Raw genomic sequence first — 27,647 nt, forward strand, 5'->3', positions numbered from 1 at the left:
CAGGCTCTGACACATGCCCAGCACCCCAAAACAGCTCTCCCTTTGTGTAGGGTGCACACATCTCACCCACGCAATGTGTCCCTTGTCCCCAGGCCCACGGGGACACACATGCTGTACCTCCCCAGCCCCATGTGGGTGGCAGGACCCTGCAGCTGGGGGGAGCACCCCGGTTCAAGCCTGCTCCCTGAGCCAGGCACAGCACTGCAGGGTTGGGGTCCCCCCCTGTGCCCCCTAGCACCAGTGCTGGGCAGGATCCATCCGCAGCTCAGCCCTGGTAATTAAAGTCTCCCACTTAATTGCAACTGGAGGTTTCATAGAGCAGGGCTGGCTCAGAGGGGGCTATGGGGACCCCGACCTTGTGCGCCCTGGCCGAGGTGGGGGGGCCAGGCAGCAGCTGCTGGGCGCTGGCTTGGGAAGGAGATGGATGCGGCTGCACGGCCGTGGCGGGCACCTGTGGAGAGAAGAAGGCTGGAAAGCAGAGCTGGGTGGGAGGAGGGAGCAGCTGGGTACCGGTGGGGAGGAAGGCTCACCATCACCCTCGCCATGTCCACAGGCAGCCCCTCCATCCAGGATGCGATGGGCTGATGGGCACTGCCGGATGGACCCTGGTGTGCTGAGCCCTGGCTGTGCCAACCCTGACTTGATCCCTGTTCCTGCCCGTTCCTGCCCGTTCCTGCCTGCTTGGGCACGCGGGGGGGCTGATCCCACCATGCTCCGGCTGCCCAGCAAGGTGACACCTGGGCAGCAGTGAGCAGGATCAGACCCTTGTGCTTTGCTGGCTGCCAACCTGGCAATTCCCTCCAGTGCAAAATTCACTTAAAAAAGGAATAAAAACATAAATCTGGGACCTGGCCTGGTGTGGAGGGGCAGGGTGGCGTTGGGGACTCCCCACCACTGCCCTCCTCATGCTCCGCTTTCACCTTCCTGCAGCTTGGGCCAAATCCTGCCCTACCGATGGGAAACGATGCCACCCCCCCTCGTGTCCCCAGCTGAGGACCCCCATCCCCAGCAGTGCCGGTGGCAGCAGTGGGGCAGGGTTGAGCCAGAGGGTTTGTGCTGACCGTGCCGTGTCCCGGGGGCCCGCACGGATCTGGCCATGTGCTTTGACATGCTGTTGGGCTGACACAATCCCTGCAGGACCACGGTCACGCCACTGCAGTCTGTCCCCAGTTCTCACCTTCAGTGTCGTGAGCGTGAAAGCTCTCGAGGACAGAGAGCGGGGCCCAGGATTGCAGGGACCGGTGTGAAGGGGCTGAAGGCAGGGACCCTCATCCTGGCCTCCGTCCTCCTGTCCTTTCCCCCTCTCCCCCCATGGGTGCCCCGAGGCAGGGGCGAAGGGGTTAAAGTGTTTCGCCCTGGGGTGGCTGCAGCCTGAGCAGGGGAGGGGGCATTGATTTTATGCGAATGCTGGGTTGCATCGACCAGGGATGGAGGGAGGGATGGCTGCTGGAGGGGCACGGCCGCCTGCCCGCTTCTGGGGTCAACCCCGCCAGAGTCCCCGCAGCTCCCGGCAGCCCAGGGCAGGGTCCACCCTGAGTGCCTCCAGCCAGCAGGGATGGGGAGACTGGGGAGGAGAATGGGACCCCCCCCTAAAGCTGCTGCAGGGTTCATTTTTGCTGCAGAGCTTGGGTTGGGTGCTTGAAGGGAACACGGCTGTGGGTGCTGGGGAGGGCAAAGCTCATCATCCAGACCCGGGGGCTCTGGCCCCTTCCCCTCCCAGCTGGCCAGTCCCTGCAGCATCACAGGCAGTGCTGCAGAGCCAAGCCCTGGCTGCAGCATCTTCTGGAGAGGAGGCAAAAGCAGCTCAGCACCACCTCCCTGCCCTCACCCTGCCTGCAGCTGAGGGCCGAATCCAGCAGGCGGCTGCAGCATCAGGTCCCCCCGCTGCTCCCCAGGACCCCCATCCCCATCGTGCCCAGACCTGCCCTCCCTGCTCCTGCCTGCAAACCCTGCCCGTGCCTGCCAGCCCACGCGGTCCCGCTCCGGCTGGCTGCTCTGCCCGCCTGTGCCAGCCTCGGTCCACACGAGCGCGGCGGCAGCTCGCGGGCGGGAGGTTCTGGAGAGAACATGCCCACCCGGTGCCAAGCGCGCGGTGGGCGCAGGTGTGAGACCACTGCAGATGGCCGGCGCTGCAGACCCTGGCATGAGGGAGCCGCCGTGCTGCCACCCTCCCCGGGGGTCCTCTTTCCCGGAGCTGCTGTCGGGAGCCATGTCTCCCTTGTGACCGAGAAGGAGCCATCCCCACCCTAAACAAGCCCGGGGTCTGTCCCTGTCCCCTCTGGCCCAAGCTCCCCAGGGACCGGTGGAGCCTGCAGAGCTCCTGGGTCGTGGATCGGAGCCGCGCCCCAGCGGCAGCAGTGGCCAGACAACAGTGGAAAGTGGCCAAAAATGTGGTTTTAGGCTTGACCAGGCTTGGAACTGCTGGTCCAGGCCTGCAGGGACTGTGTCCCCAAAGGGGAAACTGAGGCAAAGAGGGATTTATTGGCAGTCACCCAGCAGCTCAGCAGGAGTCACTGGGAGGGGACACCTTCTTCCATGGAAAAACAACTGATATTTGGAGAGCCACGTACTGGCCACAGCAGCATCTGTGACAGCAATGGGGGAGCAGCAGGATGTGGTGACAGAGGTTTCTCGGGCGAAGCAAGGCGTGGGGACAGTCGGGTCACGCAGACACTCGCAGATGGGGAGGAGGCACAGCAGGAACCTTGCTCTGCCCGGGGCACAGGGCTGCTCGGGGCTGCTCAGAAACGGTTGCGTTGGGGAGAAATCTGGGATGGTTTTGCTGCTGCTGTGGGGAAGCACGGGGCTGGAATTTGGGGATGGATGGGTCTTTTCTGCCGCAGTTACATTTATCAAGGTAAAATCTGGCTGGCCCCAATCCTCTGCAGACACCCCAAACCCAGCTGGGGTCTCTGGACCATGCTCTCCACAAAGGCAGCTCCTGCACATCCCAGCAATGCATCAAACACCCTTCACTGTCCTCCTCGCCGCCCTGTGCCCGTGCACCCCAGCTCTCCCCCTCAGCACCGCACTGCACCCCGCTGCCTCCCAGCCCTCTGCTCCCACCCGGGGAGCCGGTGGCTTTCAGGGTGCCCACTGCCACCACCCCCCAGCCAAGCCAACCCGAGCTTTCGGGAGACAAACCAGGCAGGTCACCCGCTGGCCTGATCCTGGCAAGGGTGCTGGCGAGCAGCACCTTCCCCCCCGGGTTTGCGGAGGGGGGGGGCTGGACTCCCCGGGTCAGCTGCCCGCAGGGTGCGGGGACACGGGCTGAGAGCTGGGGACAGCGGTGGCCCCGGCTCGGCAAAGCAGCCACTAGATGGTAGCGTAAGTCCACGCCAACGCTGCTGACACAGCACTTGGCTGGGAGCGGGGACAGGGTGCCCGGGTGACCCGGGTGGCCCTGGGGACCCGCCTCCACCACCCATCTCCCCAGGGAAAAAGAGAGAGCGGCGGGGCTGAGCACCCGCGGAGTTGTGACACGGGTGGCAGGGGCACGGCTCACCCGCACCAATGCCCCCTGCCACGGCTGGAAGCCACCGAGGCACCAAACGGGGGGTGCGGGGAGGACCCCACTCCCAAACCCATGGCATCCATCTCCCCGTTTCCACCCCAACCCACCCCGTGCAGCTGAGCTGAGGACAGCTGCGGGGCACAAGCCTGACTTGAGGGGGGACTGGGTTTGTCCTGGGGCCCTGGGGTGACACAGGGCACCCAGCTCGGCGTGGGGGTCCCATGGGAGCCTGGCAGGGCTGGAGTGTGGGTGCCTCTTTGCAAGGACCTCACTGCAAAGTGCCTCTTCGCTTTGCTCCTCATCCCCGCTGCCAGCCCTGCCGAGGGCTCCATGCCAGACTGATATATATATTTTATGATAACTATAGAGATGCACTTCAAACCTGACAAAGGACTTTGACAGTTTTAAGCATCTCTTTGATTAATACATGACCTTTTAATGCTTTGGATTAAATTAATAAATCTTTTACATTCTAACCCGTTCTGCTTGCAATGTAATGTTTTTTGTACGACCTCCTTCTCTCCCTGCCCATGCAAGACAGCTGACCCATCCCTCTGTCCCGCTCCCCCGGTGCACACACAGGTACAGCAATACACAGCTTTGCAATATTCATAGGGCGCAAAGCCCTGCAAGGCAAGAAGGGAGGGATCCTCCTCGTTTTTTGAACCGTCCCTAAAAATAGCAAGAAAATTCAAAGCTGACATTCAGGGCGAGGGGACGAGGAAGCCTGCAAAGTTGCTCACTCAGCCACCAGCAATTGCAGCGATCCTGTCTGCGTGTGCAGATTCCTCTGCTGACCGGGCTGAAGCCCAGGCCTCCTCTCCGCACCGCTTCCAGGAGCAATGCAGACCGGTCCCCATCCTCATCCGGGGTGCGCAAAGTCCAGCCAGCCCCTGATCCATCCCCACCGATCCCGCTGGGGTGCACGGAACTCTAGGGACAGAGCTGCCAGCTTTTCAGGTGCAATAGGTCCCTGCCGGAAGATACCTATCAGCTTGACCCCAGCTCACCAGTTCATCCCAGTCTGGCTGCAAAGCTGGGGTTCCCAGTGTGTATCCTGAGCACAGCTTCGCTCCTTGCTGCCTGTTGATCCCAAAACACACACCAAACCCCAACCTGCACCACGCAGACGAGGCGGAGGGCTGCTGTAAAGCCAGGTGCTGTGTCTCTCCCTGCACCCATGTGTTATTTCATCGATGACTCACGTGTTATTAGCAGCCAAGCAATATTCCCAATTCCCTGGAGTTAACCCTTCACTCGTCACTCACAAAAACACAATGTCATAACAAACATCAGTGGTATTATCTACTTTAATTATATTGTATCTCCCCAGCTCTGGGAACATTAACATCGGCGGAGACTTGGAGGGAAGGTACTAGGGGGATGCTCCGTGGAGGAAGGTCACGGGGTGCTCAGGGGGCTGGGGGGCTTCTCCCTGCTCTGCCACCACTGTCCCAAGGGGCCTTGGTCACCACCTGCCCTCCTGGCATCCCCTTTGGGACCTGGCCGAGAGGGGATGCAGTGCTGTACCCCCAAGAAAGTGGAGGAGTAGGATGATACCAAACAGCGAGGAAGTTTCCAGGTCTCCAGGTTTTTTTGCTTTAAAAAAAAAAGTGGAGGGGGAAAAAAAAGGGGGGGACATGGGGGGGGGGGGCGCCCCTTAGGGGTGCGTGAGGGCACAGGGGTGCTGAGCTGGAGAGGGTGATGATGTTCAGGTGCGCACCCCAGATTGTGGCAGGGGGCCGCAGGGGCTGTGCGTGTGTCCCCCTCAAGCCTGCATCCTCAGGGAGGGGGGTGCGCAGTGCGGGTGCAACCCGGGAGAGGGCAGCAATGCCCCGCGCATCCCACTGGGACCTCGGGGGGGGGGGGGGAGGGCATCCCGGGGGTGGGGTGGGGGGGGCAAACCACCGTGGTTTGTCCCCCCACCCGCCGGGGTGCCCCCCCATAAGTATCCCCCTCCCCAAGCAGCGCGCAACGGAGGCGCGCCCGTTTGCGCCCCTCCCTGCGCGCTTCGCAGCGACGGGGAGGAGAAAGAGGGGCGGAGGGGGGGGGGGGGGGAGAAGGAAAGGAAGGAGGGAAAAAAAGGGGGGGGGAAAGGAAGGACTACAAGGCCCGGCATGCCCCGGCGGTGCTGCACGGCTCCCCGGGGTGCCGGATGCTGGCCGTGCCGCTGACAGCGGAGCGAAGCGGAGCCGCGGTCCCCGCCGCGCACGGAGAGGAGAGAGGGGCAGGGCGCGCCTCGCCGCCGGCTCCGCTCCCCCCCTCTTATCCCAGCCCCCACAAAGCCAGGAGCGGCAGAAGGCAAGAGCGAGGGAGGAGGTGGAGGAGGAGGAGGAGGAGGAGGAGGGAGGAGGAGGAGGAGGAGGAGGAGGAGGAGGAGGAGGAAGGGGGGAGGCAGCGGCAAGCCAGGGCTCTGCTGCGCTGTGTCTTTCTTTGCTTTCCGCAGGCGGCGAGCGGCGGAGGCGCAGAGGGGAGGTCGGTTCCCCTCCGCCTCCCGCTCCGCTGCCTTTTGTGTGTGTGAGAGGCGAAGGGGGGGGGCAAAAAAGAGGAGAAAAAAGGAGGAAAAAAAAAAAAAAGCGAAGCGGTAGCGGGGAGAGAAAAGCCCGGAAAAAAATAAAATAGAGGGGTGGAGGTGGGGGAGAGGGAAGGAGGAAAGCGGAGAGGAAAGAGCAGGCAGGGGACGGAGGAGGGGGCGGGCTGGCAGGAGCGGAGTTGCCTGGGGAGAATGTGAGCAGGAGGCGCTGGAAATGCTCTCGTTGAAGGTGGCGAGCGGTGCCGAGGGCTCCGGGACCCCCGCGGCCGGTCAGGAGGCAGCCCCGCCGGACGGCAGGAGCCTCCCCAAGCGGGCGGGCTCCGAGGGGCTCGGAGCGCAGCAGCCGGCGGGTGAGTACCGGGGACCCCCCGCCTTTGTGTGGGGCTGGGAGGCGGGAGGGGAAAGGTTTTGGGGGGGGGAGGACACACGGGACACCCCCTTCGGGCAGAGCGGAAGGGGGGGGAGGCGGTGGCGTGTCCCCCGCCGTCCCCTCCGCTGAAGTTGCGCGGCGAGTTGGTGCCAAATTGCAGGAGTTTAATGGCACTTGGGGCGGGGAGGGGCGGGCGGGGGGGGGGGGGGGGGCCGGGGCGAGCCCCCGACTGGGGGGGGGCTGCGATCTCCACGAGTTCGGCCGCCTCCCCCTGGCCGCCCCCCCCGCCCCCCGCCTGCCCCCCCCCGCCCCCCCCGGCTGCGAGCGCTGAGTGACAGCTGTCAGAGCGGGCTCTCTCCGCTAGAAGGCAGGCCGCCGCCGGAGCCGAGCGTCTCACCGACGTTTGGGGTTAGCCGGGCTTCCCGGGGGACGGGGGGGGCCCCCCGGGGCACAGCATCCCAACCCCTTTCCCTGGCAGCCCGGCCCCCTGGAGCGGCGGGCGGGCCCGCGGGGGGGCTGCCCCGGGGCGGGGGTCGGTGGTGGTGCGTGGGGTGAGGCGTGGGGCTCACCCCAATCCCGCCGGCGAAGTTGTGTGGTCCGCGGTGCGGGGCTCGGTGAGCGGTTGTCACTTCGGTGCCTGTCATCCCCCCTCTGATTTGTTTTTATCGATCAGCTGATTTAAATCCCCCCCCCCCCAGCTCCGCGATCTGGCGTGGCCCCTCGGTGCTTGCACAGCAGTGGGGACCCCAGGGGAGCAGTGGCTTTGGCAGGGGGTGCCATCACCCCATGGGGGTCACGCTAACGCCAGACCCTCTCCCCACCCTGGGGATGTGTTTGGTGTCCCCAAGGCCAGGGCAGGTGGAGACACCTGGGTCCCCCCACTTGTTTATGTGCTGGGGGGGGGACATGGCCCCAGCTGCGACCAGGTGGCCTCGTGTGTCCAGCCCCTCGGCCCGTGGCTGCCAGAAGAGCCCCCAAAAGCCGCGGGCTGAGCTCATTGTGTGCCACGGTGGAGTCGCTCCAGATTTATCCTGGCGTGACAGAGAGCAGAAGCGAACCCCCAGGGCGACAGGCACGGATCCTGCCCGCTCGCTTTTGACCCAGGCGCTGTCGGGCGCTGGGGGCGCGTGGTCCATATTGGGGGCCCCCCCAGGCCTCCCGCCCCCCCCCTCGCCCTTTCCTCGCCCCCCCAGGTGTCCCCTTACACTGGCTGCTCCTGCTGGGCTGAGGAATTTGCAGGGGAGGGTGGTGGTGGTGGTGGGAGGGGGGGAAGAGGAGAGCGAGGGGGGGTGGGGTGGGGGGGTGGGCTGGAGAAGGGATGGCATGGCGCCAAATTCCGCTCTGCCATGTCTCTGTAACCTGAATAGGCCAACTCCATCCCCGGTGCGAGTCCCCCGGGGCTCTGCCGCGCTCCGATGCAGTCAGGCAGGAGGTGGCTTTCGCCCAGCTGCTGGCCTTCCCCCCCCCCCGCACCCCTCTGCACCCCATCAACCACAGTCCGGTTCCCTCCCTCCGCCGTCCGGTGAGCAGCAGCCGCCGCCAGCCAGAGCCACCGTGCGCCCGCTGGGACCCAAGCGGGCAGGACGTGGAGGTGGCCGGGGTTTTGGTGACGGGGGGAGAGGCGAGGGGTTGGCACAGGGATGGGGATGGGGTAGCCAAGGACACGGCGGGAATGGGGCGGCCGGTAGAGGAGAAGCGATGGAAACGCATGGAAGGTTACGGGAAGCCTGGGGGGGCCAGCGCTGCCCTGGCCTCCTTAGAGGAGGCAGCAGAGACCTGGGGCAGGCTATTTCTGCTGAGATCCCGAGGAAAGCTCTGGGAGAATTGTGGGCTTCTATAAATAGTGTGTGTCAGCCGAGTGGAAACAGGGCCTTGAAATGCTCCTGCTATTCTCCCGAGTGCTTGGAACCAGCTCTTGGTAAACAGGGCAGTGGTGGGGAGGGCTGTTTCCTTCTTCCGGGCTCGTTAACGGGAGCGTGGTGGGGGGAGCAGGAGAGACTGGGGGGGGATTTTTGCCTGGCCATAGGGCAGGGCTCCCCCCCGGGGCCGGCTGGCTGGATGCTGGGCTGTGGCCGGGCTGCCCGGATGCGGGATGGCCCCTGAATGCGTCGCAGATGTCCCCGTCCCCCCCCTCCGCCATCCCCTCCCCAGCCCCACCGCCCGCCAAACTTCAGGGCTGGGGTGTGCCGCGCGGGCTGGCTGTGGTCCTCGGGGAGCTGGCGATGCCGGGGGTGGTTCTTGGGGCGCGAGGGCTCAGCTGGCCAGGGGATGCTCGCCAGGCCCCCTCTTCTCCCCAGCACGGGGCTCTGCGGGTTCGCAGCCTGGTTCCCCCACTCCTCACTGTGTGTCCGTCCATCTGTCCGGGCTGGAGTTGCTCCTGCTCTGCCTCAGGGCACACACTGAGCGATGCTTGGCCCAGTGTGTGTGCTGGAGGGCAGGTATTTGGTACTGTGAGACCTTCCCTCGCCATGCCTGGACACCCAGGGTGCTGGGGACTCCCTCCCTCGGGGGCTTTTGCATGTGGAGGGGACGTGATGACATGTGCCCAGGGTGTTTGCTTGGCTCCGGGCTGCGTCCTGGTGGTCCCACGGCCACGGGTGAGCATTTCAGCTTCGCGTGAGGACCCGGCATCATGCGTGGCGTCGCCTCCCCTCACACCCGCGCCCCAGTATTTATTCCGTGCTGCAAACGGTGGCTCAAAAGCTGCGTTATTATTTTCCTTTTGAAATAACAGAGAGGGGACACAAATGGGGTGCCGCTACGGTGCCTGCCATGAGTTTTTAAGGTGATGTCTGGTGGGCTGCAAGGTGCGAGGGATCCAGCGCGTGCCCAGTGGGATTTGACGTGGCAAAGCAAAGCAACCAGGAGCTCAGGGGGGTGTCGCGGTGCTGGGGAGCTCACCCTGGCCCTGTGGGCTGGCTGACCCAGGTGAAGGCTGGGGTGCTCTGTGGCAGCACAGCGCAGCGTGCCGCTCTGCGTGGGTGGGAAGGGGCGAGCGCCAGTCCGTTTTTATTTTTTCTTCTCTCCATCTTTTTTTTTTTTCCCCTTTCTTTCCTTTTTTTTTTTTTTTTTTTTTTTTTCCCCTCCCTCTCTGTGGGTTGAGTGTTGGGGCGACAGACAGGGAAAGTCTGAGCAATGGTCTCCGCGCTGGTGCTGTCTTCAATCACCGCGTCCCAGAATCCCTCGCTCTGGGCCTTCTAGGCACAAGGGCTTACAGCGAAAATCGGCAGCTGCAGCTGCGAGTGAAAGCACAAGAGCCCGGCTGGGTCTTTGGCATCGGCAGGAGAGCAAAAAGCTGGGGGAGGCGAGGAGGGAAAGGAGGGGGGGGGGGGAGAAATGTGCCCTGTGGTTTTTTTCCAGGCTTGCCACCGAGGGTTGTGTTTCAGAGCATCGGTTCCCGGGCGCGGGAAGAGGCGGGAAGGGAGGGGGGTGCAGAACGATGCCTCCGGGGAGCTCATTAAAATCTGTCGGCTCCCCCCTTTTGCCGGCCGAGGGAGGCTGGATACGAAGGGGAAGAAGGGAGGGACGTGCTGGGAAGGAACATGCCTGCAAACTGGCTGCCCGGTGGGGACAGTTCCCAGCCCAGGCAGGAACGCTGCCCCGGGGGCTCACCTGTTGGAGCATGTAGGATGCCTGCATGCCAGCGAGGCCGTGACAAGGGCGGGTGCGCGCCGCCACGCCAGGGACTCCCTCTGCGGCAGGGCGAAGCCCCCCCGGGGATGCTGAGCTGGGCTGGGAGGTGTGATGAGCTGCCACGGTGCAGGGGGTCTGCGGTGGCTGGGGGTGCAGGGGGTCAGCAGGGTGCGGACAAGCGGGAGGGGGTGTTAGCGGGAGGTGTCGGCACATGTGCAGCAGAGGTTGGTGCGCAGGGATGGATGGCGCTGGCGTGCAGAGCCGGGGGGTGAAGGTGGGTCTGGGCAGGTGCTGGCAGGGGACACGCCACCGTGGTGAAAACACCTCCTTCCCCTTCTCGGTGATGGGAACGGGGACAAACAGTGGCAGGGACCCCCCTCCCCATGCCAAAGCCCACCCCGCGCAGGCGTGCAGGCGGGTGAGCACTGATGCAGCCTGGCCTGGCGTGATGCGGGGAGACAGGGGAGCGGCGAAATGTGCTATTGATCCTCTCAGAGGGAGAGCAAAGCAGTTCTGGCATCCGCCAGCTCCAACCTCTGCCCTTCCCGCCGCTAAACGAGCTCCAGGCGGAGGGAGCAGCATCCCATCCCATCCCATCCCATCCCATCCCATCCCATCCCATCCCATCCCATCCCATCCCATCCCATCCCATCCCTGTGCCGACACTGCTGCCGCCCCCGGGGCCCCGAGCCCCACGCACACTCTTTGCCTCCTGCTGACTTCAGCGCATCGGCTTGGGCTCGGCGCCTGTACATTCCTCGCAAAACCTGGGCCTAAAATATCTGGAGGAGGACGGAGCGCCTTGGGCGAGGGAGATGAGCTCTTCAGCTGCGGGAAAGAGGGAGGCTGCTCAGCTGGAGGCAACAGGGCTGCTCTGCTCCCCGCCGGCTGCGGGTCCCCTGGGAATTCGCTGGGAATGAATTTTTCCTGGTGACCTCAGTGGCTCGGTTTGGGATGGGTGCACCTGAGCCGAAGCAGGGGCAGGAGGGGAGCACGGCACCTTGTGCATCGCTGGATGGGTGGTATGGGGAGCAGGGTGGCAGGGGAGCAGGGTGATGGGGAAACAGGGTGGCAGGGAGCAGAGTGACAGGGCAGCAGGGTGGTAGGGAGCAGGGTGACCGGGGAGCAGGGCGGCAGGGTGACAGGGCAGCAGGGTGACAGGGCAGCAGGGTGACAGGGGAGCAGGGTGACCGGGGAGCAGGGCGGCAGGGTGACAGGGCAGCAGGGTGACAGGGGAGCAGGGTGGCAGGGGAGCAAGCTGGGGCTGGGTGGCTGAGGAGGGACAATAAATGCCGAGAGGGAGGTGCTAGGCGGGAGCTGTGTGAGAACCAGTTTGCGAGGTCCAGATTGGCAGCAGATCCTGAACCAGGAGGAGCTGAGCATCCATACGGCCCCTGCCGAGATCAGACGAGACGACAGCGACTCGGTTTGGGGGAAGAAATTGGAGGCGGGGGAAGCTTTTTTGCTGAAATGAAATTTGAACCCCAAAGTGGGAGGGAAGTGGAGGTGGGGGGCACGGCTCTCTCCACATGGTTATTACTGCTGTTTTCCACCCAGCTGAAAGGAGAATGTAGCTTAATATGGACCCGCGGGGAGGAGAAGCGATCGGGAACGGGGATTTGTCAGGAGGGAACTGGGAAACAGCGAGAGAGACGTAGAGGTGAGAGTGGCCAGCGCATTGCCCAGGGAGGTGTTTGCAGCCCGGCAGGAGAGGACCGAGCTGGGCTGGAACAAGGCGCTATTGTTCTTGGCGAGCGGGGGGCCAGCCCGCGGCCCCCCCAGACCTGCAGAGCTGGCGCGGATGCGGGGAAGGGTTTTTGGGACCGGTTTTCCCAGCGGATTGCTGGCTGGGGAGTGGGAAGAGCTGGTGGTGTTGGGGTGCGCCAAAGGGACAGGCCAAAACGCCGGGGGAGACGAAGGGGCGGGTGGGGGGTGATGGCAGGTGAGCCGGGGGAGTTGGGGATCAGTGAGCGGGAGGGTGGGAGGGTGGGGGCGGCAGAGCGGGGGCTCAGTGGCCAGAGGATGGCGTGGGGAAGGGGCTGTGTGAGCAGTGGCAGGGCAAAGCCCGGTGTCCCTCGGCTGGCAGGCATAGGGGCTCCTCCTCGACGCGTGCATGGGGCTGGGGAGGGCGAAATGAAGGGGCTTCTCCCCTTGCTGGCCCAAGGACCCCTATCACCCCGCAATCCGGGTCCTGCTGTGTTCCTCTCTTGGTTGTTGGCATCTCTCTGGCAGCCCCCAGCCCACCGCCGCTATTCCCGCATGTTCCCTTGGTCCCTCACCCCAGCGCCTGCCATCGCCACCCTTGGCACCGCCGCTGCTGTCAGCATCTCGCTTTCTGCCCCCAGCGTCGGGCACGGAGGCGTTGGCAAGAGCCGTGGCCCCATCCCGCTGTTGGCATCAGCCGCTGCGTTGCCGCAGCCACCAGCTGTCCCCTGGGCCATGCTGGAGCTTGGGGACACCTCAGGGTGCCGACGAGCTGGAGTGCAGGGGACCAGCGAGGCACGTAGGGGCTGGAGGAACAGGAGGAACAGGACGAGGAGGGAGAGACACACAGCCCTGTGGGGTCTCGGGGCTGTGGCTGGGGAGGGGGTGGTGAGGCAGGGGCCAGCCTCTGCACGACTTGGGGCGAAGCTGAGCTTGTCCCACCCCTCCCTGGGCTCCCTGTGCTGTAGCTGGGAGCCAGCCTTGCCCCCCCCCCCCCCCCCAGCTGGAAAAGAGAGACACCCCCTGCCTCCAGTGCAGCCCTGGCATTTGTTCCCCATCCCCCCCCCCCCCCGCCCCCCCAGTTCCCACCTCTCTGGTGCTTCAAACGCAGCGATGCCCTGAAGGCAGCAGAAGCACCTTAGCAAGTGCACACTAAATGTTTGAACACGCATGGGTGGCTTTGGCTTCACTGCTGCCCTCGCCCTTTCCAGCCCCTTCCCCAGCAGCTGCCTCTCTGGAGCCCCCAAATTTAGGGGGTACCCATGGGGGCTCCTCATCTCCTCCAAGCCAGGGGTGTAATATTTGCTCAGCAGCTCTTGCTCTGGATTATTTGCTTTGCTCCGACCGAGCCAGTGCCGTGCTCAGCATTGCTGTGCCACCCCGGGTGTGTGTCATCGTATGTGTGTGTGTGTGTCCCCCAGCCCACCCGCCGCCAGCCCCGGCCGCACGTGGTGGTACCACGGCATCCGCGCGATGCCCGCCTCCCCATCCTTCATCCCTGCATACTCCCCTCCTCATCCTCTTTGCCTCAGCACCCTGCAGCCAGGCCGGGCGCCTGTTGGGGCGGGGAGGGGGGGGAAACAGTGTTCCCCTCCCCTCCCCGGCATTCCTTGGGAGTGAAACACAAGAGCTGGCAGGGCACTCCTGCTTTCTCTGGCCTCCACTCCTCCGGTGCCTGAACAAAGCCCTCCTGCCTCTCCCGGGAACCCAGGGTTTGAAACAGGAGAGGCGGCTGGTGCTGCGTGGCAAGACGAAATGTCCTCCTCCAGCCTATTTTGGGTTTCTAGGGTGGGTGGGGGACAGAGGCAGGCACCGTCCCCGCGGTCCCTGCAAGGGGCAGCTCCAGCCGTGGGTACCCCCAGCTGGAGCTGCCCCTTGCAGGGATCGTGGGGACCATGCCCGCCCCGTGGCATCCTCCCCAGCCTGAGCTTTGCGTCCCTGCCATCTCGCTGCCATCCTATTGCTATGGAAACTGAGCCCGGGAGAGGACCGGTTCAACCCCAGTTCGGTCCCAGTTTGGCCCTAGCTCACATGCCCAATCCATCTGGAGCAATACAGGTCAGTGTATCGGGACCAGCTTCACCCCTTCGTCCTGCCATCCGGGATGATGCATCCCAGAGGGAGTATGCGCTCCGGCCCCCAGCCACCTTCTCAAAGTCCAACACCCCCCTCCTTGCAGAACAAAGCCCCCCCCCCCGCCCCCGGTGAAACAGGCCCCTGTCGGAGCGCAGTCCCCGACAGCGAAGGTTATTTTAATGGATGCATTACTTTAAACGAACCCTCCGCCATCTGTTCCACCCCCTAATTACGCATGCAAAAAAAGCCCATCTCACAGCCAGCGCAGGAGAAAGTAAAGATATAAGTGATTTAAATGCATGTATCCGCAGCTCCGCCAGCAGCTGGGCTGGGCTGCACTCCTCGCCTTCCTCCCGGCTGCCTGGCGAGCCGGGCAAGTTGCAGGCAAGAAGGACGAGGGATGGCTCTCCTGGATCCGGCAGCTGCTGACACCTCGGGTGGGTGGCCGTGCTGCCGGCCGGTGGGTGCAGGCAGGGGTTGCTTGGACGATGGTGGCTGCATCTGTCCCCCCTGCTGCCTCTCCCCACCGCCCCCCTGAAGGTTAGCTCTGCCTGCCGGCTGCCAGCCTCGGCGTGGTGGTGGCTGAGCCTTCAAAGCGTGGGACATGCCACTGTCCCCAGGCTGCCGCGGTGCATGGTGGGGGTTTGGGGGGGGGAGCACCCCCGGCTTGGCCGGCCTCCTCGACCTGCGGCTGGTTGGTGGCGGCTCATGTGGGCAGGGGGTCCCACAGTGCCGGCTCTGGGTGTGCGCAGCCCACAGGGTGATGCTGGGGTCCTTGTTCCCTGGGAGAAGGGCTGGGGGGGCTCTGCCCCCAGGCTGTGCGAGGGGGTGCGGGGCTGTTTCCCAAGCAGCTGCTGCGTTTCCATGAGCCATCCCAAAATCCAGGGATGCCAGACCCTGAGTGCCCTCGGACAATATTGAATGTGGGGGTCTGTCCACTCAGGCTGCGGAGGGCCGGGGGCTGGAGGGGCTCAACAAGCCCCCCTCGGAGAGGCAGAGCCCGTAGGTGTTTGAAAAAGCCTGGTTTTAAGTCAGCCTCCTGGTCTGGGGAGTCCCAGCGGGGGGCGGGGGGCAGTGACACCGTGCCAGGGCTGCGGCGCAGGGGGCTGCATCTGGCCACCCTCCCCAACGTGACTCAGTTTCCCCCATCCCCAGTGCAAACCCTCTCCTTGTGCCACCACCCGCGGGGCCAGGATGGGTGACCAGCGTGGCTTTGGGTGACCCCATGGTGACAATGCAGTACCGCGACCACCATCGCAGAGCCAACGCCTGGCGCCAGAGCTGGTGGTGGTCCTGGGTGCCGGCGTCCCCCCCTTTCGCTCCGTCTCCCTCTCTCTCTGTGCCTGACTGCAGCAGATGCGCCAGCTCTGCAGGAAGAGGGAATTAAGTTGGGCTGGAGGAATTTTAAAGATTGCTGCAGGCCTGAGGGTCTTAGATCCCCCCGCGGAGATGGGCAGTCATGCAGAATTAATCCTATCGGCAGCCTGGCTCGGCTTCAGCCGGTGCAGAGCTCCAGGAGAGCGCGCGGGAGCGCGGGGGGCGATGCTGGGGGCGGCTGAGCGAGCCCCGGTGCCTCTCAGCGTCGATGGGAAATTAATAATGAAAAATTAAAAGCCCCATCTCAGCCTTCCCCCCCCCCCCCCCCCCCCCCGCCCCTTCCCCAGCCCGGAGGTGGGACTCGTAGGGAGGGAGGAGGCAGGAGGATTCTGCAAAGCTTAAGGAAAACCTGTTTGCTGTAGCAAACGGAGCCCGGCGGTGTGAGAAAACACCGGGGCCGCATCCTGCTCTTGGTGAACGGTGCTGTGGTACAGCTGTGACTTTGCTGTGTGCCGCGGGGGTAGGCTGGCTGCGTCTTGGGTGGGGGCACCCCTTTGGTGCCATCCCCCAAACCCATCTGCAATGGGCTCATGTGGTGGCAGGAGGCAGCTCAGGGTGCCGTGCTGGTGTGGGGGACACGGGGACGCACCAGACATCCATGTGTGCTGCACCCGCCACGTGCCACGTCCAAGGGGACGCCAGGGTGGCATCTGGGCACCCTGTGGCTCTGCCAGCCCCACGGGCAGCCTCGTCCCCATTGTCCCTCCTGGCTGCTGGGGCTGCGGTGCCACCATGCCAGCAGGCTCGGTGGCTGCGTGACACCAGGCAGGGTGGCCCGCAAGGGCTCTGCAGCTGCTGCCCAGCCCTCTGCTCCTCCGGTTTATAAATAATGCAGCACCGAGGCGTGTTGGCAGCGCCACGCACAACGCCTGCAACCCCGGCTCGGCGGCGGGTGCTTCGGGGGCGAGCGGCGGGTGCTGTCACCCCATCAGGGTGACACCAAGCCGTGCCATCCCAGTGGGGAGGAGGCGAACCCCGGTGCCCCCGCACCCCTTTGCTCCCCATGCTGTCCCCCAGCCCCACGCGCCCAAGGGTGGGTGGTGGCGGTGGCGGGTGGCCGTGGTGACCCCACGCGCGGGGATGTCCCCGCGCCTCGTGGTGGTGGCGCCGATGGCGGCGCGCAGCTTGCATGGTTGCCATGGCGATGCGCCGGCGCTAACGAACCCGAGTAAACATTAACGAGGGAGAGCCCCACGCGGGGTGGGTGGGAGAGTGGGGGGCTGCGGCGCTTGGGCCTGGGGACCCAGGCGTCCTGCCGGGCTGGGTGCTGGGCTGTGGGTTCATAGGAACGTCCATGTGTGATAGGGCGCACGCAGGAGCATCACCCCACCTGCCTGGGACCCCTCTAGGCGCTGCTTGAGGCTGTGCTTTAATGGCCAGACTGGGAGCTCTGGATGCTGGGCAAGGTCCTTGGGGACAACCGTCCGTGTCCCCTTCCCAGCTCAGGGGCACCCACGGTGGGAAGGGCCCCACCCTGAGGACCCGGGGTCCTGTCATGCCTCTGCACAGGCACCGGTGCAGTGCATGGCACTGCTGTCCAGCCCTGGCCACCATCCCCCCCTCCCTGCAGCACCCATGGGTGCAGGCGTCAGGGGTGGGGGGATGCAGCCGCGGCTGGGTGCCCCCCGGGGCTGGCTGGGAGCTTGGGGTGTTCCTGGCAGCAGCTGCTGCGCAGCCCTGCCACCGCCGCTGCCTGCAGTTGTCACCATGACTCAACTCCCCGCGTCCCTCCCTTTCCCCCAGCCACACCACGGGGACCCACACCGTGATCTGGGTGGGGGTCAGGGTGGGGGTCAACCCTCCCCACCAGCAGCTCCACCGCGCCCAAGGTCCCCTCCAGCGTTTAACGGTGCTGCAGCTCATTAAACAGAGGTGCAGGTGTCCCGGGTACCTTCCTTCTCCCGGAGGGCTCTTAATGAGCGGCTGCTAACGAGCTCCCAGCCCCGGGAAGGGGCTGATTGGCGAGCAGGCACCCGGGAGCGATGCACGGGCTTCTTTCGGGGGCTTTAAGGGGGCTGAGTGATGCCACATCCCCTGCCCCCTTTGCCATGCCACGGACATGGCCTTTGCACCGTCCATGGGGGCCCCACATCACCATCACCGCACTGGTGCTGGATGGCCCACGAGCGCGGTGCTGGGGAGCACCGGGGGAGCTTGTGGCCTGAGTGGGGGGCTCCCTGCCTGATTTTGCAGCAGGGCACCGTACCTGGGGAGAGGGCTGAGGGCTGTCACCAACCTTCCAGGCGCGCACGGACGTGGCAGCACCGCATCTCTCCCCGGGCTGCTGTGAGGTGTGTGTCATGGGCACCTGGTGCCCTGTGCCTCCGTTTCCCCTCCCAGGGACACAGGGCCCTGGGGGACGGCATGGGGGCTGCGCGGGCATGTGGGGACGTGCGCTGAGGCTCGTGTTGGTCTCCCAGCTCCATTTTTGTCCCCGTAGTTGCATTGTGCAAAGCCGCCCAACCCCTGGGAAGCCCTCCTTGGATCTGTCGGCACAGGGGGCTCCGGGGGGGGGTCAGCTGAGGGCCTGTGGCTCCCGTGCACCCCAAAAATAGCCCAGTGGCACTGATGCCAGTGCGGGGGTGCAGGTCTGTGGGTACGCCAGAGAAGGTGGGCTGGGGGCTGCCTGGCTGGGAGGTGCCCTTAGTCCCATCCCCCTCCCTCGGGGCTGCAGGGGGCGACAGCCCATCCCACACAGAGCCATTGACCCACTCTGGGGCCAGGTCCCCCAGCTCCCTGCCGAAGGGAGCCCTAATCCTCCGTGACACGGTGCCCGGCTCCGTGGTGGCTAATTGCAGTGTCCCCAGCTGAGGATTATGGTTTAAAGCGGGGAAGGAGCAGCAGGAGCAGATGAGCTCCTGAGCAACAAAGCTCCCGTTTCCCTGCAAAGTGACTTTTATTAGGGGTATAATTAAAAGCTGACAGGAGGGGAAAATCACGGGGATGGTCAGGGCAAGGGCCGGGGTGAGGGATGAAGCCACCCAAAGGTCCCTGTGCCCCCTCCAGGCGTCCAAACCACCAGCCCCCTGCTCCGACCGCAGCGTTTCTGGCAGGGCAGGAGGCAGCGAGGTGCTGGGCTGGCGGAGGAAATCCAAACTCGGCCCCTATGAAAGGGGCTTTGTGTGCCCGGGAGGGAGCAGCCCTCCTCCTTCTTCTCCTCCTCCTCCTCCCCTGGCCGTGGGGCCGCTTTCCCGCCTGGGGGTGGCCTCACTGTGGGTGCCAGAGGGAAACTGAGGCACCAGGCAGCTTGGCAGCCCCGTGGCCTCCTGCCCCGCTCAGGCTCCTGCAAGAGTTTTTCTCCGTTGCTTACACCCGTAGCATCGGCCAGGTCCCATCAGCCGGTCCCTGGGGACGTGCTGGGCTCCCCCATGGGTGCTCCAGCTGGTGCTGCCCCTGCAGGGTCCCCAGGGTGGGTCCTCCCTGCTGGGGCTGGTTAAGGCTCTGGCAGTAGGAATGGAACTGTGGGTACAAAGGGACATCACGGGGATGGAGGGACATTTTCCCCTGTCCTCTTCATGTTGCCAGGACTGCCCTTCCCCCAGTGGCACTGCCTGCCTCAGTTTCCCTTTCCCCCCCCTTGTGAGCAGTGTAGCTGCCATCTGGCACAGTGGGACCCAGGATCATCCTGCGGAGCTTCAACCCCCATTGGTGATCCCAGCTGCCCCCACGGACGTGGCTGAGGTCCCCTGGGAAGGGGACATATGCTAGCACCCAGTGTTTTGCACATCCTTGGGCAGAAGCTCGCAGGAATGTCCCTCCCGTGCCAGCTGGGTCCCATTGCAGGGAGGAGGGTGGGTGCCAGCAGGACCCCCGGCTGGGTGTTGGCCCACCGGCTGCCTTGCCCTGGCCCAGCCCCAGCCCTGGCGGGTGGTGGGGGGCTTGTTCTTTGCCTGGACAGGAAGATGAATGAATTCCATTACGGGATCGCGATTTTATTCCACGTGTCAGGGAGCCCGAGATTAACTTGCTCACCAGGCTGTGACAAACCCAGACACCCACGTGCACGCGCTTGGGCGCGGGGGCTTTGCACACTCGCTGGGCACGGAGCTGCCTGAGACCCCGCCATGCCCCCCAGGACAGGCTTGGCCATGCCTGTTCCCACAGTCACCAGCTGGGAGCCCTCCGGGCACCTGGGGATGGTGGCACTGGCCAAGGTGGGGGCCTGGCCCTGCCACTGTGCTGTTCCCTGTCCTAGAGGTCCATTGGCCACCGAGGATGCACATCTTGCAGTTGGGCAAGGGGTGAAGCATCCTTCTGGCACAGCTCCTGTGCAGCTCAGCACCGTGTCGGGAGGTTGCCAAAAAAACAGGCTGGGAGGGAGGCGGGGAGGTGGACACGGGGGTCTGGGGGCCTGTTGCGATGGCCGGCGGTGCTGGAGACATGACAAGGCCAGTGGACCGCTCTCATCTCGCCCCAGCCGAGCGGCTGCCCACCTTGGGAGAACGCATCGGGGCCGTGCATCCGCGTGCACACAGCCATGCCGTGCTGTGCCGTGCCGTGCTGTGCTGTGTCGTGCCGTGCCGTGAGGCCGGCTGCTCTCCCCTCGCCGCCCCCCCTGCGCGGGCGCAGGCAGCTGGCTCTGCTGGAGGCTTTGCGCATTCCAGTTCGTGGGTCACTCGCCTTCGAAACCTCTCCGGGGACGGAGGCAGTTGGGAGCCGTAACAAACAATCCAAGGGCTCCAATGACGCCCGTGCCCAGCGCTGCCTGCCAGCACCGGGGGGGGGTGGGGACGGGGCGACGACAACGACGACCCTGGGAGGTGGCCCCCTGGGGTGCTGGAGGGGAGCTTGGGGGTGGTGCTGAGCGGTCACAGTAAAAATAACTGGGAAGGGGGGACACACCGAGCAGGTCTCCTTGCGGGTCATGGGAGTGATTGCTTTCTGGGGTGAGCAGGAGGGATGCTGCGGTCCCCTCTGCTTATGGGGTGCCAGCGCTGGGGTGTGGCATGGGGGGCCGGCAGCGGGGCATCGTCCAGGATCCACGTGGTGAGGGGTCTGGGAGCCAGCAGGCATGGTGCAGGCAAGAGGGCAACATAGTCAGCAGGCACAGCGAGCTGGGGGTGGGCGGGCTGGGGCTTGCTCAGGGCTGCTTAAGGTGTCCTGGAACGTGCGTTGGAGCCATCCCGGGGAGATCAAGGGTCCGGTGGGGCGGCGGGAGCATGGCATGGCTCGGGGGCTGCAGGACCGTGTGCCAGGGAGACTGGGCGGCGTGGGGAAGGTCAGCCTTGGCCAGATGCAGCCACTCCACCCTCCTCCAGTGCTTTGCACATTAATGCAAATGCACTGGCCTGAGTGGTTCATTAGCAGCATGTGGAATGGAATAATGCATCCGCATCCCATTAGCCTAATGAAAAAAAGGGAGCCGGCACCTGGAACAAAGCTGCCGACTCTTGGCTAGTGCTCTGGCTCGGCCATGCTGGGCCGTGGGCCCCCCCCTTCCCTTCCCCTCCCTTCCTGTCCCTTCCCTCCGCCACCCCAGCCATCACATGCCCGGTCCTCTGAGCATCCTCACACCCAGTGCTGCACAAGGGGACATCGTCCCCAGGATGTCACTGCGGTGGGGTGCGGCCCCAGGGGCACCCCAGGGTGGGCAGAGCGGGTCCCAGCATCACCCCGCTGCATCCCGGGCGGGGGGGACCGGAGCCAGGAGTGCTGCAGAGGCGCTGGCCGGGTGTCGGTGCCGGGCGGCGAGATGTCCCCATGTCCCTGGGGCTGGGAGCGCGGAGCCTGAAGGATTAGAGGAAACACTGCCAAACAAACCAGGCTGTGCCGGAACCAATTAGCCTCCAGCAGGCAGAGTTTCAGATGCTGTTATTTCTGCCTCTTCTCTTTTCTCTCCCTCCTTCTGTCTCCCCCTTTCCCCCTCCCCGGCCCTCCCCAGCCCCTCCTGCCCGCCCCCAGCATCTCTGCTCTCGCCATTCCTCTCCGTGTCGGAGCTTGTTTTGGGCACTGGCTCTGGAGTGAGTCATGCCGCGCGTAGGGGATTTTAAAAGCTTTCTGCTGTCGCTGGGAAGCCGGTTTGGGCTGCTCCGATGCTGGGGGTGGAGCGCAATGCCTCGCAGACAGCCCTCGTCTGGGGAACCCAAAAAAAAAAAAAAAAATCCCCCACCCTGGTGCCCCGAACCCCCGGGGTCCTGTGAGCCCCCCCTTGCCGGGGCCCGCTCAGTCACCCCAGCCAGCAGTTGAGTCACAGTCGAAACTTTCAAGCCGTTGGAGCTTCCTCCGCCAGGGCCCCTCTCCGAGGAAGTGGTCTGCTGGGGCGTCGAGCCCGGTGGGGCGGTTGCCCCAGCCCTGGTGGGTGCAGCACGCAGGCGCGGGCAGCCGGCGCTGGAGGTTGAAGCGTGGGAGATTTTTTCCCCCCCCCTTCCCTCCCTCCACCTCCGCCTCCGCTGGCCCCGCTGCCAAACCCGGGGTGGGGGCCCTCCGGCACGACCCTCCCGCCGGTCCGCAGCTGGCCCTGGTCGTCCATACCCCCCCCCCCGCCGCCTTCATCCTCCTCCTCCTCCTCCTCCTCCTCCTCGCCTTGAGCTGTGCTGCCGAGGGACTGCAGCTCCCGTGGATCAGGAGGAGATTTAGGTCAAGCGCTCGACTGAGTCGAAACAGCCATCTGTGTGCGGAGGAAACTGGCCACCCAGAGCCCCCGGCGCGGCTGGCCTGGCACCGCCACCGGGTCCCGGCACTGCCAGCACCCTCCGAACCCTGTGGCTGGGCGCACAGGCTGCCTTTGTCTCCAGCAAGGAGAAAAAAACCACCCAACAAATAAATAAACGGGGGGAAAAAATCCTCCCATCCATCCCCCCCAGCTCCGCCACGGGCATCGCCGCTGAGTACAGGGAAGTTTGGCGCGGAGTGGCCGCGGCACAGCTCCAAGGTCGCCGTGACATGCCATGGGAAGGTGCGCGCCTGGGGAGTGAGGCCGGTGCGAGCTGGGCTGGGGATGCGGGTGCTGAGGGCCGGAGCCAGCCCCTGGCGCTCGTGGTGCAGGCAGGGAAGGCAGGGCGGGAGGTGCAGGCAGGAGGGAGGCGCTGGCTGCCTGCCCGGAGCCCGGACTCCTGGGTTCCTGCAGGAACAGGGTGGAGCGGGAGGAGGCCGGGGAGCTGGTGTCATCCCGGCCGTGGCGGGGGGGAGTGTTTCCCTCCCCGGGAGGGTGGGAGGCTCTGCACAGACCGTGGGGTGCAGAGTTGCTCCCCGCTTGCTGCCATGCCTCAGTTTCCCCAGGTGGGGAGTTGCCTGCAAAGCAGTGCGGTGCTGGCAGCGCGGCCGTGCACCCTGGTGAGGTGGGGAGCCCCGGATGCCCGTTTGCACCCTGTGCCAGGGTGGGGGCAGCCACGGCCCCTCCTGCTCTCCACCTGCCAGCTTCTTCTTGCTTTCTCCATTTCCTTCCGGAGCCTTTTTTCGCTCGCCGGTGTCTCTGTCGCTGCGCCTGTGCACACACCCGTGCGCAGGGAGAGGAAACGCCGCCGGTGCCGTGGCGGGGCTGGCGTGCGCTGGACGGGACTTCCCGCCGTGGTTGGTTTGACGTGCCCCAACCCTGCAACAAGTTGTGCCTGGGCTCGGGCTGGAGCCCAGTGGGGGGTGGGGATGCTCCCCACCACCTCACCACCTCTGCTGCCCACCCAGCGCTCCGCCTGCGCCCCGCCAGGCCCCTCGGGAGCCTGTCTGTCTGCCCGTCGTGCTTGGTAAGGAGCTTTGCCCGGCTCTGCGGCCAGTTTGCATGGTAATCCCGCTTCGGCCAGGGAGATTACGCGTGGGGAGAGCTGTGGGGGGCCCGGAGCGCCCAGGGGCTGGCAGCCAGCGCTTGGAGGTCGGGGTTTCCCTCGGTGCAGCAAGTTTTGGCCGGGAGGATGATGGGGATGTCCTCAAGTCAGAGCGGATCCTGCTAACCAGGCACTGCTGGCGTTTGTTGCTGGCTCGCCCAGCCGTGGGGTGAAGCAGGTGGGAGCCCAGCATCCCTGCAGAGCCTCCCCGGGCAGGGGGCTGGCAGCCCTGTGCCCAGCTGTGCCGAGGCTGGGGCCGCTGCTTCCCTCCAGTGGGACTGCGGTGAGCGTGCCTGCATCCTTCGCCTGCATCCCTCCCTCCCCGCGGCGCGCTGGCATGGCAGCATGCAGGCACGTGCGGGCAGCGGCGAGGCGAGGCGGCTGCCGGTGGGGACACGCAGGCAGCATGCGGAGGAGGTGTCTGGCATGGGGACGTGGGAGCTGGGCTCGCGGGTGGGCCCTGATCGGGGGGGTCCCATCCTGACTTCCTCACGGCCCCGGGTCCCCAGCAGGTTTGGAGGGGGCTGGTGGATGCCGGGAGCTCAGCGGTTCTTTATGGTCTCAGAGGGCTCCATTAATTCTTTAAATATCCAGCCTTTCCAGGTGGGTTTTGTTGAAAATTAATTTCCGGAGCTATTTTAATTTTGCTGTATTTAATTTGCTGTTTATTTTAATTAATTAACATCGGGAAAATCTCTTCTCCCGAGCATCCTGCAGCCGTCTGGGGTGGCTGCACCCGGGAGGCGAGAGCAAGGGGGTGTCGCAGGCGTGAGGGGCATCGGCGGGGAGGCTGCCCAGCCCCCCCAGTGCCCACCTGGCTCCACCACACCTGCGCTGACCTGCCCAGGCAAACAGGTTGTCACCACCCACCCGCTTGCTGGGATGGGCACCGGGAGGCAGCAAGCCAGGTGTCTTCCCAGCTCTGTCCCAGCTCCAGGGCTCATCCCGGGGTTTGCTGCTGGCTCCCTGGGATGGTTGTTGCGTCTCCTGGAGATGGCTTGGGTACCACTTGCAGCAACCTTCTTCCTCCCACCAATGGCTGGTGACCTGGGGGTCTGGCGTCTGTGGGGATAATGTGTGGTGGTGCGGCTGCGCTGTGCCATACTGTGCCGTGCCGTGCCATGCCATGCCATGCCATGCCATGCCATGCTGTGTCAAGCAGCAAAGCCCTGGTTTAAAAACCCAGCATGGTGCTGTTTCGACCCACACCCACACAGAGGGATGCAGGAGGCTGAGCTCAACCTCATGCTCCCATCCCGCATCGTCCCCAGTGCTCGATGCTCCAGCCCCAGGGCTGGCCGGACCCCTGCAAGGGGGTCCCCGGGGGGAGGCAGGCAAGGTGGGGGAAGGGATGGAGCTGCCTTCCTCCAGATCAAGGCCTCTGGTCTCTCGCATGTCTAGACGCTGCCACACACACCTAATGTGGTTCTTGGCAGGAGCCGCGGCTGCTCTTTCGAGGTTAATTGCTGCGCGCGGAGCTCTGCAGACAGATAGCCTGGCTCCGTGCTGCCCCCAGGACACCCGCCTTGCCCAGCCTCTGCGCTGGCTGCAGCCCCCCAGGGAAGCTCGGACCCCCGGGGTAGAGGAGCAGATGGGGGATGCAGAGGGGATGCTGCTGTGCCCAGCCGGGTGGTTTGGGGTGCAGCACTGAGCAATGAGGGGGGTCCCCCTGTTTTGGGGAGCAGGCAGGGATGGAGGAAAGGCACTGGCGGCACATTGCAAGGGGTGACGGTGGCCCCAGGGGCTCTGGAGCCGGAGGAGAAGAGTTAAAGGCCTTTCCCTCACCAGCTCAGCGTTGCTGCCGTCCTCCTGCCTGCTCTTGGCAAGGCGGCTGGGCTAGATAAGGGGAAGCACGGTGGGGGGAGCCGGACAAAGGCAGAGCCTTATTCAGCTTGCGTGGCCGGATCCAGCCTCCGGAACGGGAGCCGAAGAGAGACACGGCAGGGACTGGGGTGGGAAAAGCCGTTTTATCCTCCGGCCCCAACATCTGGTGGAAAGCAGGGCTGGGGGGCGGGAACGCCAGAGGTGCTGCAGGGGCGAGCCCTGGGGCTCAGCCGGATCCGGACTCCCTGGGACAGGCTGGATGAGGCCATTCCCAGTGACTGCTCTTGCAAAGGAGCCCAGAGGTCTCCGGGATCCACAGGGAGCTCAGGGCAGCCAGGCACCAATACCTTCCCTCCGGCAGCGTGAGTAAATGCTGCCTTAACGCCACACTCGGAGCCGCTGGCACCATGCGCCCAGTCCCTGCCTGGCTCCATGTGTAGGGACCAACTTCCCATGGGCAAACTGGTGCCTTGCCAGGCCTGATGCTGGAGGCAGGGTGGTGCAGAGCAGAGCTGGGAAATGGTGCATCCCAAGTGGGGAATCACATCGGGTTGCCGGAGAGATCCCTGGAGCACAATGTCCCCTTGCCTTGCATGTGGCTGGTGCCAGTGTTGGGGTCCGGGCTCAGTCTTGTGTCCCAGGGCCATGTGGGGGTGAGCCCCAGCCCTGGGACCTGCCCCACGTGGGATCCCTGGGGACTCAGGTGAAGGTTTTGTCCGAGCTGTGTTTTGGTTTGGGGTTGCGTCATGTTTTCATGGCAGGGAATTTCCGTTCCTAACCAAAGACAAGAGAAAAAAGAAAAAGCCAAAACAACAAAAAAAAAAAACACACAAAAAAACACAACACAAAACCCAAACCCAAAAAACCCAAACCCCTGCATTGAATTTCTGCCAAAAAAATGGGATGTTTCCATTCTTGTTTTGGCTTTTGGCAGCCCCAGACTGCAGCCAATGGAAGAAAATATCTGTGTGGAAATGCTGCTGGCCTCCTCCGCACAGTGCAATGGCTGTTTCAGGGCCGGCTGGGCTGGGAGCTCCTGCCCCTGCGCCCAGGCAGCTTTGGGGGGTTTCGGGTGCAGAGGGAGACTTTTGGCATAAGGAGAAACTTGCCGCGAGCGTGAGAAGGAGCGTGGACCCTCCCGAGCTCAGTGCCCGCCACTGCTGCTCCGGTGTTGTCCTCCTGGCACCGTGCTCTTTGCAGAGGACATTGCCATGAGAACGGGATCGTTGTTTTGTGGGGAGCATCGACACGAAGCAGGCGAGCGGCTGCAAGGACACCGGTGGCACGCGGAGCTTGCGGTTCCCACTTGTCCTTGCAGCGGGTCGCTCTCTCCTCCCCAGCTGGCAGCAGAGCTGTGTTTGGCTCCAGTGTGTGCCGTGCAACGCCGTCCTCCCACCCCATATCGCCTCCCCTCCTGGCATCACCCAGCCTCCCACCACCACCCCTCTTCACCCCCCAGCTTTTGGGGGACCCTCTGTGGAGCCTCGATACTGCAGCGGGTGGGGTTGGGAGGAGCAGCCACTGCAATGCTTAAATGAGGTTGGGTTTTTTTCCACCCCCCCATCCATGCTAGGAAGAATTACAGTCGCCCAGGCATCTGTTCTGGCAGAGTCGAGCTAAAGAGCTTGTCCTGGGCTTGGCAAACCAGCCAGTGCAGCCGACAGCTTTTCCAAGGGCAGCCTTGGCGGATGCGGAGCAGCAGGTTGACATTGCAGGGAGAGGAGCCCTGTGCTGCAGAGACCGGCCCTGCGCCCCTCTGCTCCTGCCTGGGTGGGCTGGGGGGGGTCCTGCGGGGAGGATGGGTTGCAGGATGCTTCAAACCCCTTCCCCAAAAGGCAGTGTCCTCCAGCAGGTCTTTGTTCGGAGCGGGGAGGAGGGCGGCTGGCGCCAGCACATGCCGGGCTCCTTGTTCCTGGGCAGGGGGTGCAGCTTGTGGCACCCTGAACCCAAGCCGGCCGAGCCGCGGCGCAGGGCTGGCCGTGGGCAGGAGGCAGGATCGGTCCCTGAGCAGCCCCTCATGTGTCCGTGGGAGCGGGTTGCTAACCCCTGCAAGGGACCACCACCAAAAAAATCCTGTTAGCTGCTTCCCACGTGTGCAATCCAGAGAGGTCCCTCGGCATCCCCAGGCTGTGCGGTGTCCCCTGTCACTGCCACCCCATCCCCGCTGGGCGCTGCACACCTCATGGCCACCCCACGGCTGCCACTCGCCATCCCTGGGAGCACCATGGGTGGGTATGGCGGTGGCACCAGGAGATGCTAGAAACGCGATGTGCCTGGCCAGGGCTCAGCCTCCCCTCGTGCCTCCCCCAGCCCCGCCATGCTCTGATCCTGCCCAGGCCTGCGAGCACAGCCGCGGCACAGGTAATTAGCAGTAAATCTCCGTGTGTGTCTCCGCTCATCAGCCTGCAGGAGCTGGGCTTGGCATGCTGTTTGAAGTCACCTTTGCAGCCGCCCTCCCGCCCGGTGGCCGGCACGTTGCCCTATCGGTGCCGCAGACCAGCCACCGGCACCGTGCACGGGACATAGCCGTGCTGCCCCGAGCCATCAGCAGTCGGGGCAAGGGGAGGCGGATCAACGTGGCTGGGCAGGGAGGTGGGGGAGCCCTGCCGAAGTGCTGGGCTTGGAGCTGGAGCGTGTCAGGCACAGATGGGATCGTTAGTGATGGTAAAAATTATCCAGCCCCTCTTAAAAACCCAGGCACAGCAACCCGACCCTGCGGGCTCTGATGGCGGTAATTCCCAACGGAGCAGTGTCGGCGTTCACTTCCCTGGCCATTACCGTCCACCCCTGGGCTTGGATTCGGGGCCATGGCTGCCCTTCATGTGCCACCATGTCCCCACTGCCTGGTCCCCTCTGCAG

At 64.7% G+C, this 27,647-nt stretch overlaps 1 protein-coding gene across 6 annotated transcripts in view; it reads left to right on the forward strand.

Annotated features, from left to right (window-relative positions):
- The first annotated feature begins 5,867 nt into the window (after window positions 1-5,867).
- AHDC1 (AT-hook DNA binding motif containing 1) overlaps window positions 5,868-27,647 on the forward strand; it is a 52,731-nt gene continuing 30,951 nt past the window's right edge. For 4 of the 6 annotated variants that reach the window (XR_013926720.1, XR_013926721.1, XR_013926722.1 and 1 more), the window contains exon 1: window positions 11,239-11,710. Coding sequence is in view for 2 of the 6 variants with exons in the window: in XM_080379166.1 (XP_080235292.1) it covers window positions 11,521-11,710 (190 nt within the window). In the remaining 4 variants the exon portion in view is untranslated. Of the gene's footprint in view, window positions 6,398-11,238; window positions 11,711-22,748; window positions 22,887-27,647 lie in introns of those variants that run through there. The other 2 variants (XM_080379167.1, XM_080379169.1) reach the window with 2 other exon arrangements.

Source organism: Falco punctatus, assembly GCF_963210335.1.
Source record: "Falco punctatus genome assembly, chromosome: 3".
Lineage (NCBI taxonomy): Eukaryota > Metazoa > Chordata > Aves > Falconiformes > Falconidae > Falco > Falco punctatus.